At 38.2% G+C, this 15,782-nt stretch overlaps 1 protein-coding gene across 2 annotated transcripts in view; it reads right to left on the reverse strand.

Annotated features, from left to right (window-relative positions):
* The window catches only part of hlcs (holocarboxylase synthetase (biotin-(proprionyl-CoA-carboxylase (ATP-hydrolysing)) ligase)), a 32,374-nt gene that overhangs the window by 15,200 nt on the left and 1,392 nt on the right, over positions 1 to 15,782 (reverse strand). For both annotated transcript variants that reach the window (XR_014537696.1, XM_083567495.1), the window contains exons 2-6: positions 15,458 to 15,598; positions 13,877 to 14,039; positions 12,749 to 13,692; positions 12,440 to 12,622; positions 5,692 to 5,963 (exon numbers count right to left, since the gene is read on the reverse strand). Coding sequence is in view for 1 of the 2 variants with exons in the window: in XM_083567495.1 (XP_083423621.1) it covers positions 5,692 to 5,963; positions 12,440 to 12,622; positions 12,749 to 13,692; positions 13,877 to 14,039; positions 15,458 to 15,598 (1,703 nt within the window). In the remaining variant the exon portion in view is untranslated. The remainder of the gene's footprint in view (positions 1 to 5,691; positions 5,964 to 12,439; positions 12,623 to 12,748; positions 13,693 to 13,876; positions 14,040 to 15,457; positions 15,599 to 15,782) is intronic.

Here is a 15,782-nt window from a genome sequence, read left to right on the forward strand (position 1 = left end):
AAGAATAAAAATCAGGTCAACGTACATTCAATTGTTTTCAGCACCATTATTTAGTAGCTGTTGGATTGCTTGGTGTAATCTAGGTGAATAATAATAATCTATACTTTTCACTCACTTTTACTGCTTAGTGTCGATGCAAACTCTTGGACCATCTGGCACTGACGGAGGAATAAGAATATGAAATAAGGACTTGTAGCATCTGCTTACAATTTTAGATAATTGGTCGAAGAGTCTGCAAGGTCAATTGGACCACTTTTGCTTTATGTACAAACCTGCTGCTTTAGTAACTGTGAACCTCCCCCCCCCCCCCCCCTCTCTTTACCCAGCGTTAGTGTTTTCACAGGAAACGGAGTCTAATTCCGCACAGTGTCCGTTTGGATTTCGGATTCGCTGTTAAAACAAACGCTGATTGCAGCAATGGGGGACAACAGCAGTGCCTCAGTCTGCAGTGGGCATGTGTGGGGGCATGTGTGCGTTAATTACTCTCGGACACCAGGAAGAAGGTGTTTGACTGGCCTACTTATGTGTTCACTTCTGAAATTGATTCAGCCAGTGGAGATCTATTGCACGAGTAGCTCACATAACCTAAAGCTTAAATGCCAGGAATATAAAACAGTCACAGAGGAAATAAAACATTATGGTCTTCCTTGTAATTATAATGCTTCAGGAAAAGTGCACTTTAAAATGGCCTGCTGATTGACCTCTGTAGCTTCAGGTGAACTGGAAACACTTTCCTTAAATGACAAGAGAGAGAGAGTGAGGGTGGCAGAGAGCTTCAGGCAAAAGAAAAATCTGAATTCTAACAGCGGGAAAATAATCATTACATTTGGGCAAATGCATATGTATGTAGAGCTGTCTACAAATTGATGTGTAGAAACATGATGTGTGACTGCTCCCTTGTGCTTAACCAATAAACACCTCACACACTTAATGGTCACGGGCAGTTATTCAGGCTAGTGTTAAGACACAAGACATTAGGAGCAGTGTTGTAAAAAAAATACAAAAATATATAAATCAAATTATAAAACAATGCATATCAATGCAACTGTAAGATATTCAATTGTGAGATCACACAATCCTAAAATCCTAGAAAAAAAAAGGTTGTATTATTTACAGAAAGTCAGCTGGAGCTAAAAAAAAAAAAATGTTTTAATTAAAAATAAGATCCATTACCATAGGTGTTAATAAAAGCAGGCAGCCCCAATGTTGTGCACACAGGCCTGCTCAGAAATGCCTATGCCCCATGGTCCTTTGGGGCATTGGGATTCTGGCCCAGTTGTGACCTTGTGAGAACATTGGCCTGTCTCTCCTTCTACCTATTATTAGGCTGTTCTGGTCAAACAAAGCGCTAATACTCTGGCCAAACATATCGCTCCCCCTCTATCTCGCTCTTTCTTTCTTGCCCTCACATACACACAAATGCACCCCATACCATCGTACCCTCACAGTCACACAGTCCCCCCCCCCCCCCCAACGTTTTCAGTTCAGTCTTTAGTCAATATGAGTCTTCTCCCACAGTACAGAGCTCACCCAGCAGTATACTCCCAACCAAACTCCAGTACTGCCTTATTACTCTGCCTGCAATAGACCTCTTTATCCTCTGTGAGAGAGTGAAATAAATAAATAGACAGAGAAAAAGGGTTAGAGATGGGAGAGATATCTATGGTAGAGACCACTAGGCTACAAAAATAACACAAACAATAGTACAAATATATATATTGATAAAATATATATATCGATTAAAACATTTCATCCTGATTATCAGTAAAACCATACTTAACATTGAGCATGAAGACTAAATATTCTTGTAAATGATTTAAAGTAATTATGGTGTTGTAAATTACGTAAATCATCGGAACACCAAGCCGAACTTTCGCAATGTTTCCACACAGACGGTTTTAATTGCCGGATGCGAGCTTCATGCTGGATATTGGTGCTTGATTTGAGACTTGGCACATCAGTAAAACAAATGTTTAGTAATTAAAAAGATTTTTCGGTGAAGTTTGTTATTATTTTTTATATCTGAGTAAAGAAAGGACGTCGTGAACAAGTGTGTTGAATGTTTTGATTTCATCTGTTTTATAATTATTTAGTTATATTTTTAATTAAAAAGGGTCAAACAGATGTGTGCTGCATTAATTGCAAGTTAATGAAATGAAAAAAGTATATATTATATTATATATATATATATATATATATATATATATATATATATATATATATATATATATACATACATATATATATATATACATACATACATACACATATACATACATACATACATACACACACACTTTTCTTTCCATTAAAATTAAACATTCCTTTTTAGTGTTCTACTATGAATAAAATACGTTTATAAGATTTTTATTTTTTTTTAAATAATGGTTGAAAGATGAAATATTTGTCAAAACTCAACACATTTAAAGAAGTGGCAATTGGCTACAGAACACAGACCTGCTCTCACTCTTCCTAAAATACAAAGGGATACAGAGCATGCTAAGGGTCTAGAAAAGACTGTTAAAGAGTAAAACAATACTATTTAATCAGACTGTAACGGAGGACATCTGGAAATTACTCTCATAATCAAGCAAGAGGGAAATCAAACTGTAGCAATGTTTCTTTTTTCCTCCTCCACCTTGCTTTTTTTTCGTTAGCCTACAACCCTAATGACAACACTGTCACTTCCAATCACTTCAGCTGCGCTCCAGAATCCATTTTTCAAACTTTATGACAGCTCTAATGGCTCCCACCTGCGCCTGTGATCCAGCCTGTTGACTGGCGAGTTTGCCGTGTTAAAGCGAGCCGCAGACAAAGAGCTCCATTAGGCGCAGCCTGCCCTACTGCAGTGAGCTCACTCATGCATTAAATCAGTTCCAGCTCAAATCTTCAATTGACGCCCCCCTACCTCTAAATGTGGGAAGATGGACGCCTCCCCCAGCAGCCTCATCAGTGCCATAGCACATTGGCAGTGCCACCGTGGAAGGTTCTAACACCAGGTGTTTAGGAATGAAAATGTAAAGTGGACCATTAAGTCTAGCTATGAGAATGTATCATGGCCTTAGTAAAGAGGCTTTTAGTAATAAGAGTTTCCATGTTATAAAAAGTAAAATAACATGGGCTTTGAGTGCAGTGTAACCACAGTTGGACCATGAGTTTTCCACTGAAAATTAACTACTAGATTTAAACTACACTATGTCTAGTAAATGGCAGAAATAATTCTAACAATTATGGAACTTATTTACTGTCTGCTCTTAGGTCCTAATAAGACAAGTTTCTAATTAAAGTCATAAAATTGTTGCATAGTTATAAATTCTTCCAATAAAATTAAGCCATTTCCATCATTTTCTCAGTTGACGTAATAGAACTCATTAAAAAAAACAAAAAAAAACAGCTTAATATTTGTTGTTGAGAAACGAAACTAGTGGTGCAGTATGAATACATGAATTCCTGTTTATTTATTTATTAATCTTCAATAGTAACTTTTAAGCCTCCATCAGTCCTCAGCACCCGCTCAGCATTTTATATTAAACACAACAAAGAAGATTGTAACCTGCAATATACTGCAAAGCAGCGCTCGTGTGGGATGGAAGTACCACAGTAATGCACGGGCACATGAAAATAAAAACACACTGGTGTCACGGATGAACGCGAAAAATCAGCACGGTAAGCACAAACTGTATAACCCTCATCATATAGTTTAATAAAGTGTTATTGTGTAAACAGTTTGTTTGTAACTTCGGGACAGTCGCACTGGATCAGCTTGCTCGTGACATAGTCATGAATTCAATTAAACCGGTGCGAACAAACACCAAATCTAAAAGCAGCAAATAACAGCAGCGGTAAACGATTACATTTTTAGTCACTGATGTTGTTTTCTGCAAATGATTATGCATTTGTACACCAATGCAAATTTTTCCTTTTTTTAATTAATCCCGTTAGTGTGCTGCATTAGGTCCCCTGGTGGTCTAGTGGTTAAGATGCAGCGCTCCCACCGCTGCGACCCGGGTTTGATTCCCGGTCAGGGAACCATCCCCAGCCACTCTTAGTGCCGGTTCCAAGCCCGGATAAATTGGGGAGGGTTGCATTAGGAAGGGCATCCAGAGTAAAACATGTGCCAAATCAAACGTGCGGAGGATCCGCTGTGGCGACCCCTAACGGGAGAAGCCGAAAAGAAAGTTTAGTGTGCTGCATTACTCCGTTTCATTCTCTTTTTTTAGCATTTGTCTACTACAACAGTTAACGTATCTGTTTCCAAACACGATTTACAGCGAATTAATTGTATGTTTAAATGCTTGTTCTAAATGTTTGTATATTTAATTGATGCATATATCTTTTAACTAATGTATAACATTAAATAAATTATATATTCTAGATGCTTATATCTTCACAACTAAACAAAATGCCTGTGTATTTTTTTTAACAAAAATTGTCAAAACAATGTATTGTATTTATTTTATATCGATTTTAAGCATTTTTTTGGCTTCTCCCATTAGGGGTCGCTACAGCAGATCATCCTTCTCCATACCCCCCAAATAAAATAGGGTATAAATAGGGTTCTATATAGCCATAATAAGCAAAACATCTCTTTAAAAATATATATATTTTTCTAATCTTTTTAATCTGAGAAAATAATATTATTAATAACAAAAAATAAAAATAAAAAAATCGCCAGATGAATGGTTTATCAAAATAATCGTTCGTTGAAACCCTTATTTATTAGACATTTATTAGACTTGATATGGGTAATACAAATGTGTGTGTGTGTTACATTTAATATAAAATTTTCTAAAGATATGCTCTACTTAACTGTTCTACTTATTTTAGAATGCTTTTACAAATGTCTTCATTCCCTCCATTCTTTATTTATTCACTCCTTTGAAATGTGGAATTGTCAGGATTTTCTCTATTCTGGACTTCCTGACTGAGGCACCTCACCCATTTCCGGATCGGGAACAACACTTTCAAGACTGTGTGCTCCATCCCCTGCTGTTCACTTTGTTGACTCACGACTGTGCAGTAATGTACAGCTCCAACCACAACATCAAGTTTGCTGATGACACAGCCGTGGTGGATCTCATCAGCAAAAGTGACGAGTCAGCATACAGAGAGGCTAGCAGACTGGTGTAGTCAACAATCTGTCTTGAAAACAAAAAAAGATGGTTGCTGCTCCTTGTCTTTTTGAAGTCAACCACTCTTTGCTGATCATCTCCTTAATGGAGATTGTCAAGAACACCAAATCCTTTGGTGTTTACCTGGTGAAAAACCTCCAACCTAGCTGGATAGTGAGAATAGGAGAGAAGATAATCTGGGGTCTCTTCCCTCCATCATGAAATGTTACACTGTATTGTAGTCCGTATATGTCTGTATGTTCTAGTTTGTCTCACCTAGTGTTCATTGTTTTTTTTTTATGTAGCACCTTTGTCATGGGGGAATTTGTTTCGTTACCAAATGTATAACGATCAAAGCCACTTGACACTTTGTTGACACATTGTGAGTAAGTTTTCATGGAACACTGGGTGTGAGGAAACAAAACTCATTGGGGGAGTAATTAATTCACCAAATTACATGTTTTTGGTAATTTGAAGGAAACCAGGGATCCCAGGGAAACCCACAAATGTACACAGATAATCTATTAAGCAGCAACTTCTATTAGCACAATAAAAAATGTTCACTCGATGGAGTACATACCCCTCTAGCAGGTCCATGGTGGTAGGAGTAACATCAGTGTAGAGCAGTGTGTGTCCTAGCCGCTGGCTCTGCAGGTGCTGCCTGTAGGTCTCCATGCTGAAATGCTCAGAGAAGAATTCTGGGGCCTCGGTGTGCAGTGCTAGCTCTCCGCTGCCCAACTCGCTCAACTCCTCTTGGCCCCATATCACCCTCAAGCAGGTTTTTTGAGAACGCAAAGTGCCCTTGTCATCCACGTGCTCTCTTAGCCAGCGCACAAAAGCATTTTTGAGCTTCTGCGCAAGAAACATGGAAAAGAAATCGTTAGTTCACAACAGATATTTATTGCATTGCTATTTACTATTACAGAAAGTATAAACTGAGTTCCAAAGCAACTGAAAGTTTTCACTCCAAAGTTCTGAGTGAGCTTGTCCGGAAAACAGAATATACCAGTGCTGAATTGTAGAATGGAAACTTCGTATTAATCAAATGTAGTAGCAAAGGACTTTTTTCACCTACTGCTGACTATTGTTTTTCAACCAAAATGATAAAAATTACTCATTTTAACCTTATGTACAATAGAGCAGAATAATCTGGCATGCTTTAATTAAATGATCAGCACACATGTCTAACCAATTAGCGAGCACACTGGCTTCATTCCAAGGTTTTCCCCAGTGCAGTCTAGTTTGCTTGCTACTCCCTGATCATATTCAATTAATCAGTAAGGCCACACACTTGAACTGCTTCAGTAGATTTTATTCCCAAGACAGATTGTTTCATATTTTTAAAGAATGTATAAGATAAACACTGGCTCATCCAGAAAGAATGGGCTCTTAGTCAAGAAAAGGGCTTCATTCAATTCCTTCTGTATGCATGTGATTAAATATGGTAAAGGTCTCTGTGTTTTGCACACAGGAACTGTGATAAAGGTTTTAAGCATGTTGAAGCGAATTAATACAGAATTTAGTAAAAAAAATAATATCACAACCAGCACAATTAAAAATGGGCAAAAACAAAAAAATGGCCTGGTCTCTTTACAATCTTTATAAACTGTAGTTTCACCCTGCCTGTCATCACTGAAGCTTTAGATTCCTGTTAAACACTGACGGAAGTGTTGTTGCAGTGCATCTGGCTCAAGATTTGACCTGTTGCGTGTTCCGAGATGCTTTTCCACTAACCGCAATAGTAAATAATGAATATTTGAGTTACTGTTGACTTCCTGTCAGCCCAAACCAGTCTGGCCATTCTCCTCAGACCGCTCATCAAGAGGATATTTCCATCTGCAGAACTGCCACTCACTGGATGTTTTTCGTTTTCACATATTTCTGGGTGTGCTGTATAGACTGTTGTGCGTGTAAATCAAACGAGATCAGCAGTTTCTAAAAGGTTTAAACCGGTCTGCCTGCAACAACAACAACATGGTCAAAGGTACTGAGACTTATTTTTTCCCCCAATTATGATATGTATATTAACATCTTCTGACCCCTATCTGTATAGTTTTATGCACCATGCTGCTGTCACATGATTGGCTGAGTGGATGGGCAGATGTACAAGTGTTCCAATTAAAATTTGACTGTTTCTATTGTATGTATATACCCACCCACCCATCCATCTATCTATCTATCACACACACAAATACATATACACACACCCACCCACCCACCCACCCACCCACCCATCCATCCATCCATCCATCCATCCATCCATCCATTCATTTATTTATTACACACACACACACACACACACACACACACACACACACACACACACACACACACACACACACACACACACACACACACACACGTACCAGTGATTACTGTGCCAGCCATTTGGATGCGATAGCTAAAGAATTCTCCTATCATTTGAACCCAGAGACCCAAACCCGTTCCAGTACGAAAATGCCCCTGTGCCAAAAAAGCCAGCTCCATTTAGATATGGTTTACATGTCTTTGAGGGGGAAGATCTTGAGTGGCCTTCTATAAAGCTCTGACCTTGACTCTATTGAATACCTTTGGGATGGAACGCTGACTGCACCACAGACCTCCTCACCCAACATCAGTACCTGACTTTACTAACACCCTCGTGTGTACAAATCTCCACAGACACACTCCAAATTTTAGAGGAACAGAAGAGTGAAAGTTATTGTAACGGCAAATGAGGATTAAAAAAAAAAATGGTGATGTTCAGAAAAAGCACATAGAGCTCTTATGGTCATGTGTCTACAAACCTTTGCCCATGTAGCCATTCTGTTAAAACAGCCATGAAGCTTTTTCATTATGGGATTATATTCACCTAAAATAATCCAAACCAACTTAATCTATATAAACTCTTATTAAGGGTGTTACCTGCTACTATTAAACTTACCAAATTACCAACTAATTTCAGACACAGAACAACAATATTCAAATTAGAAGTGCCAGAATAAAAACTTGGCGATTCAGACAAGCTGAACGGATTGGCTGGACTGCCTCCGAAGCATTTCCTCAAAACAAAGCCCAGCTAGCGGACATCTGGTGCTGGGGTCAGAGAAGAGATAATGCTATAATTAGTGGGTTTAGAAATGAGTGAACGCATTGATGTTTAATCAATTAGAACGGCTTATCAGCACATCTTGATTGTGTTGACTATAAGTAGGTGAGGATAACTAAGTCCCAGTGGGCCTGTTAACACAGACACTAAAGAGGTTCCTGCAGCGCACTGAATGTGGTTCTGCAATGTCGCCGACACATCAGAACAGCAAGGGGGCCCTGAGTCTGGTTAATCCCCTCCCCCACGGAAACACGCGCAAACCTACGAGCCAAAATGGACCGCAGAGAATAAAGAGCTGACCCGGGTTGCATTTATATTATGTACAATACTCAGAAAGTGATATGTAGTTTGGGTGGTCTGGTTCAGGCAGGAGAAGATAAAGCAAGACAACCAAAAGGCACTGAGGGAAAATAAGTAAAACATTTATATGGGGGTGGGGGGGTGGCAAATCATTGGTAAAGTAAGGTCTGTGTAGTTTACGCTAGTGTGTGAGTTGTGAAAGTCAAAACCCCCCTAACAGTTCTTCTCTATCAGTCTTCGCACCAGAGCAAGGTGCACAGAGTGCACTCTATTCCTCCTCCAAAGAGCAACAGCTCCCGTCTGGAAGCAATCGGCGTTTCATCAGAAGCCTGCTTGTTGTAACAGAGTGGTTGGGACAGGGGTCAAATGTCATGCTCGAACCCAAACAAACCCCATCAATATAATAAAATAAGAATGTGTTGCGTTGTCCCAAATTCTATTCTCAAAGGCCAGCTGAGGCCAAGTGGATGAATAAATGACTAACTTGTCGGGAATCACTCAAACATCGCATTGTAAATGATCGCCAAACAGACTGCAAGAGAACCGAATGTAGCGCTGATGTCCAAGGTTCCAAAAACTGAAGCGGATCGCATCAGAATAAGATTACCAAATAAAATGTATAAAAATACTAAATAGGGACTTGGTCTTGAGGAGGACTTAAAAGTCTGGAAAATGTCTTTAATTATTAAAATTGAATAATTTTAAAGGGATCATGGAAAGATGGATTTTGGCTGTACAAATGGAAAAAAATAAAATGTAACCGCTTAGCTCTATTCTTATAAAAATGTCTAACAGTTTTTTCCACCAGACGTTAAGGCATTGCTTTGTAAATGACCCATAATCCCACCACATGGATGCGATCTTCACTGGCCTACAAACCGTGCCATACTCCGGTACCTGTGTGGAATCGGGTTGCTATTCGTTACCAAGAGTCAAGACAGGACATGGAAGAGGATCGATAAATTGTGGAGGCCATCAACTGGTCAAACACAGTGGCACTGATGTCTTGGTCAATGTTCTGTGCTGGAGTCACTTTCGGCACATTTAACCAAAAGTTTATCAAGAGTTAATATAACAATTTTAAACAGCAAATCAAAATAGAAACCATCCTTATCAAAATAAAAAAAATAATAATAATAATAAAAAAAATTATCAGCAGGTGATGAGAACAGCTTTTACTTTTGGTGGAGAAGCAAGTGGTGTCCAGGGAGACGTTTCCTAAACCCATGCTGCCACATAGTGGCCAATTCCATACATTTCAAATGACATCATTTGAAGTGGTTCTTGTTCAAAATGGAAACATTAGTTTTAAAACTCCTGATTAGATTCAAAATGCTTTCAGTTTCTTACAATTTTATAGCTAAATCATAATAAAATAGAAAACATGCAATCTGACATTAGTATACTGAAGTGTAAATCTGTTCTACATTTTGCAGAGACCTGCACTTAAACCATTTATATGATCACAACATTACAGTTAGTTCACTTGCAAGTGCATAGCTTTTAATTATTAAGACATGATTTCATTATCATTATTAGTATTATTTTTTTATTATTATTTATTTATTTATTTTTTAGTATGGTCCCTACATTCAAAAATCAAATGATAGAAAAAGAACTGTCCAGATGATAGTAAACTGGAAACAAGACACTACCAAATAGATTAATGAAGCATTGAAACTTGTATTTGATTTGTACTGCTTGACTGCCAGAAGAAAATGAGATCAAATGACCTTTAACTGATTCAATATATGAAATTAATCATATTAAATAAATTACCTATACAACATAAAGATTTTAGTATTAACCAAAGTATAAAACCATCATGTACAGTATAAAACTGTTCATTTTAAATGATAGCATTGTAATACAATTTTATTAACCTGACTTCTTGGTGAGAAAAAAGAGAGAAGTTCCACACGTGGAAGGCATTTCTGCTCTTTATGCATGTAAATGAAAGGTAAACATTTCAGTCTCCAAATTAAAATCTCTGAAAAGAGTGGAGAAGAAAAGAAGCCTAAGGACATTCATGATGAAGCAATAGACCCCTGATTAAGTTCAAATCCTGTATGGCCTTGTGACACTGACAGAATTAATACAGGATCATCATTCTTCAGAATTATTGATACACTTCAAATAAAAAAAAATATATAAAATAGGGGGACTTACTTTTAACTTCTTACACTTAAAAAAAAAAAATTAACTATTTTCTTTAGGCTCCACTGCTTTTATTCCATTAGAAGAGGCTGTCAAATATTAAGTGTGGGGTTGCCAATTATTCGGGAAATAGTGTTTTAAACAGAAACATTGTTTTCGAAGGATGATGAAGGATAAAACAAATATCCCCTTACAATAAATCAATTTTAATTGATAACATAATGACAAGATCAAAAACGGTCTGAAATGATGTCTGATGCGAATAATTCAGCAACAATAACAGCCTTCCTGTCACATGCACGAAAGAGGAGACACTTTTTGCAAATTGTTCTGTATAACATACTGTACAGTTTGTTTAATGGTCAGATTTATTTTTTGTTTCGTCTATCTGTCCAACACTGTCTTGTGTTATCTGTTTGCATCAGGTTGCACACTATTTGGTGAGGACAACGTACTTTATTCCTTACCTCTTTGTGTTATGTAGCTCCATATTGTGTGATGTAGCTCTATGCTGGTTTATGTAGCAACAGGGTTCTGGAAGAACATTTCACTGTGTACTGCTTCAAGTATATATTGTTGACAATAAAGCTTCTTGACTTGAGCTGTGTGACTGCCACAGCTGAGGTAAATAAGCTCATCATTATTAACAAGCATTTGGTTAGTCTATACAAAAAAATTTAAGTACTGTCTAGGTTAGGAAGAAGTTAGTGCGGTACAAGTGAGTGCAAACAAAAAGTACGGCTTATGACATGCCACAACTTTTATTTTTTTATTTAAGGCAAATTACTTGTTTAATTTTGTTTGCTCTGTCCATCAATTGTGGCTTTTGTTACATAGTTCCTGATAAAAGTTGTAAAAAAAATTCTTACTCAAGAAGGGAGCAAGGATGGATTATAGAAAACTGGCAAGAGAAAGTGGGAGGAAATGCACACAAAAAAATAAATAAAACAAAAACAGAAAACTGTGCAAAACGCAATCTCGAGAATTCTTGAAGCTGTGAGGTGCAAACACGATGATGATATTTAGATAAATCACATTTCTTACATGCAGGTGGTGGATTTTAAAGCTTCTGGTTAGACACTCTTGTTTTCTTGTCGCTTAAATACTAAGTAATTTCTGTCTTAAATAAAAATAAAAAAGCATCAATTTTCCCTTTTGGTATGTATATGAAAGGGAGTATTTCTCTAGAAATAAAAATACTTTGGCTTTTATCTGTATATTTAATACTACTAATATTAATAATAAGAAGAACAAGAAGAAGAACAATATTATTACTACTATCAATATTAATCCTTTTTTTTTTTTTAATAAATGATTAGAGATCATATTTAATATCAAACTTGAATAAAAATTACAGAAATAATTATTAAAAATATCATGACCATTTGGGGTGCCAACATCCCACTCACTAGGAGGCCGAACAAGATTTTAGTAGCATGCGTCCCACTTGCTGTTCAAGGTGTCCTGGGCTGTTCTTAATGTGTGTGTAAAGTGAAAATTTTGAGTTAAATAAAATGGAAGGCAACAAAGAATGCTGTTATGAATAACTGAAACCCTAAAACTATGCAAATAATCATGGATTCTCTGTAACTTTAGGCCACTGCTAAAACAACAGATAACTTCCACAGAATAAGCACTAAGGAGTCACAAAAAGTAGAGTCAGGTGTGAGTTTTACCCTCCATCATCCCATTATGATCGACATCCCTGTGGCCTTTATATGTTTAGAGAACATTCTTTGTGTTGTGAGTGTGAGGGTGAGTGTGTGTTTAGGGTGAAGCTTACCGACTGGGTGAAAAGTAGGTAAATGGGGCTTGGTTGAGGCACCTGGTTGAGTTCGCAGCTAATCCCTAGTGAGGTGAGAATTTCTGTCAGGACCTCGTAGCGTTTTGCATTACTCATTTTAAGTTCGGAAAAGCCCGCACTATCCTGCACCTGTTCAGAGTCTGGAGCCGACTCCAAATGCACCTGGGCAAAAAAAAGAGAAACAGAAAGACAGCAAAAAATAAAAAATAAATACAAAAATTTTATTACTAGCTGCTGAATCAAACAATCCCAACAACTCCATCCATTTCTTCTAGTGTTTTTCTCTACCTGACACAATATAGCTTCTCCACCATCCTGGCCGTGAGTGATTCTGACGATAGCCATGTCTTTTGCCTCTTCACCTTCGCCACACAGCTCCCCCCACAGCTCCACTTCTCCACTGCAGGCATCATGCTCTTCACGTATGTAAACCTTTCCGCTGGCTAACACACTTAGCTGGACCGCTGTGCTATCAGATTTGGTGAAGTTCAGCCTGCAGATTTGGCCTCGTTGCTCCTCTCGGGATTGCAGGCTGAGCCCAGCTGGACATAACGAACTGGACAGACCAAGAACTTTACCACCTTGGCCTAGGTATGTCAGAAAGCGCAGCTGCAGCCCAGGGGTGAGTTCTTCTTCTGTGACCGTCACCAAGAGCAATGTGTTTTCTAGCCACGGTTCTTCTAGTGCCTGTTGTGGCCGCAGGGGGTAGACTGCATAGCGGTCCGTGTCGATGCATTCAGCCAGAAGTGAATGCACTTGCCTGTAGCGCTCCTCACATCCGCCTGTGTATACAAGTATGTTGGGCGGTTTGCCGTTTGTATTGTCGGACCTTCCCCATCCCGAGAAACTCTCGTCGACCTCCTCCTCTACATCAGTGCCTGTGCCGTCATCAGGCAGGTCCGGGATGTTTTCCACTGAAGCGTATTTAACTGACTGGATGGTGCTGTTCTCCAACTCCAGGCACTCGTGGCAGCTGGAGAGGTGCAGGTGGTGGCCATCCATGTGATGGTGGTCTGTTTTGTGCTCTGGTTCCACCTGCTGGTCACAGGATGCTACGCCTGCGCTCTTCCCGAGGTCTTGTGAAATATCTTCCGGCGCCTGTTCCCTCAGAGAACCCGAAGATAAAACAGTGTCTTTAGGAAGGTTGCTTAAAACTGCGTCAGACTTTTTCTCCTCGCCTAATTGTTGTTTCTCAATGAGCTCTTTGAGTGCAGATTCCCTGAGCAACACCGCTACACATGACAAAAAAAGAGGGCAGGATTGTTATCCTGAAAGCAACACAATAAGTGCAATGAGAAGAAATAAATAGACTAAACACTATTCAGAACTCTTTCATGGTCTCTAAACAGAGGCTTTTTTGAGCTATAAAATAAAACTTCTATGTTTTAAATCAAAGAGACAATTTTTTCAACTAACAAACTATTTTTTCAGGAATGAGGCCATTTTCCATTCGCAGCCGGTCTTCCAGAAAAGCCACTCCGATTGTGCTGAAATTGTCCAGGCTCGCCTCAGCCACTGCCCTGTATTGCTGTCCAGGGCTGCAGGCCAGAGGAAGGCAGTAATCGGACCAATTCAGCACCTGCATACAACACAATCAATCAAGTAAAAATCTGATTTTCATGAGTGCATTACTGCTGCAGGTACAATATTCAATACAGGACAAAAAAAAAAATTGGTTTTTAGAAGGTGTTACTGAATTTCATCTGAGAAAAACTGAAATACTGACATCTTAAACCTCAAATTTGTTGCTCAACAAAATACGGTGCATTTACAATAAAGCAATATTTACAATAATAGCTCATTTTGCTTATTACTAAATCCTAGTACAACCTTTAATACTTGGATTAACTTCTGAACAATAATGTCGAATCTGGAAGCGTTTGTTTGCATGAGTTTGCAAATGGACCTTAACTCCTATAACTGCACTGTATTTGTCCAAATATCGCAAAAGGTTATGGGCTATATGCACAATTTACATTTGCCTAATAGGAATGATAAGATTTACAGATTCGCATTGGTGCATCGACATAAAAGTTGATTTGATGCATCGATTTAAAAAGTGTACCGTAACAAGATGCCATTTGTAGAATAGAATTTGTATAATGCGATACGCTACAAAGTGAACAATAATTGTGACCAATATTTTATATGTAGATTGCGTTCTCTCAGCACCACTGCTGCTACATGCATATGACGTATCACAATACTACAGAGACCGAGGCGTGTACTGAGAATTACATCAAATACAGATTAACATGGCAGAGGTAGAGCTGCATCTTTCTGCAGACAGGAAAGAAAAAGAACATTCGGTTTTATTTCATATTTTTTCTTTGCACTACAAAGGCCTGTTTATGAAAGGGCCATGCCTTAGATTACAGAAGGCACTGAAGTAAATTTATGATTTGCTGTCTGTCTGAATCAAAGCCATAAAAACATAATATCTGTAACATATTGAATTGGAAAGCATACTTCTTTCCCCATTATGACGTATGGCTTTAAATTGCATTGTGGTGAATCTAATCGGAATCAAGCAGTGAATCCTATCACATCTCATTGGTAGCTGCTTCATATTTTTCTTGAATGTATCGTATCGGTGTCTACGCAACGGCATGCGAATCGCATCGATCTCAGTTATGGAGATGCACATCCCTAGTGCCTAATAAACTTGCAACTCAGGCTGATATGATGTATATGATTATGAATAGCCAGCCATGACCTGCACATGGCAAGTGATCACTCCAGATCTTCTAAAAATATTATAAGAGTAGGCACATGGCATATTTAGACAGACAGCCCTTCTATGCTTTTATTTTGCATTTTGTCTAATACGCCTTCCAAAGATGGTTCAAGTGTTAAAATCAGTAGGCCACTTCTGACGAGCCTATTTAAACCTGTATCATGACTCCTCAAACTGTGAACAGAGAATGCTAATACCAGGCTGTAAAAGAACTGAGTGTATACAGTTGTGAGTATTTTAATAATATAAATATTACCCACTTTCTTGGTTGATGTTGGACGAGACTGCACAGCCGTCTGTTTTGTTTTAGCTTCAATAATAAAGGCGACGTTGTCTAGTTTTGGAGCAGTAATCAAAGAAGAGCGGAGCAACAGAGTCCACTTGCTCAGGTCATCACATGCCTATGTGGAATAAACAAACAAAAAAAAACTTAGTTATACAGTAACATATGAAGGGTTTTTTTTTCCCCCTTTAACCTTTTGTATGATTGTTTCCAACATGCATAAAATAGATTTTTGTGTGATTAGAATGAGCACACGTAAAGCAATAATGAGCTTAACTTATGTTGTTCTTCACTTCTGTACT

The sequence above is a fragment of the Silurus aristotelis genome, assembly GCF_946808225.1.
Source record: "Silurus aristotelis genome assembly, chromosome: 18".
Taxonomy (NCBI): Eukaryota; Metazoa; Chordata; class Actinopteri; order Siluriformes; family Siluridae; genus Silurus; species Silurus aristotelis.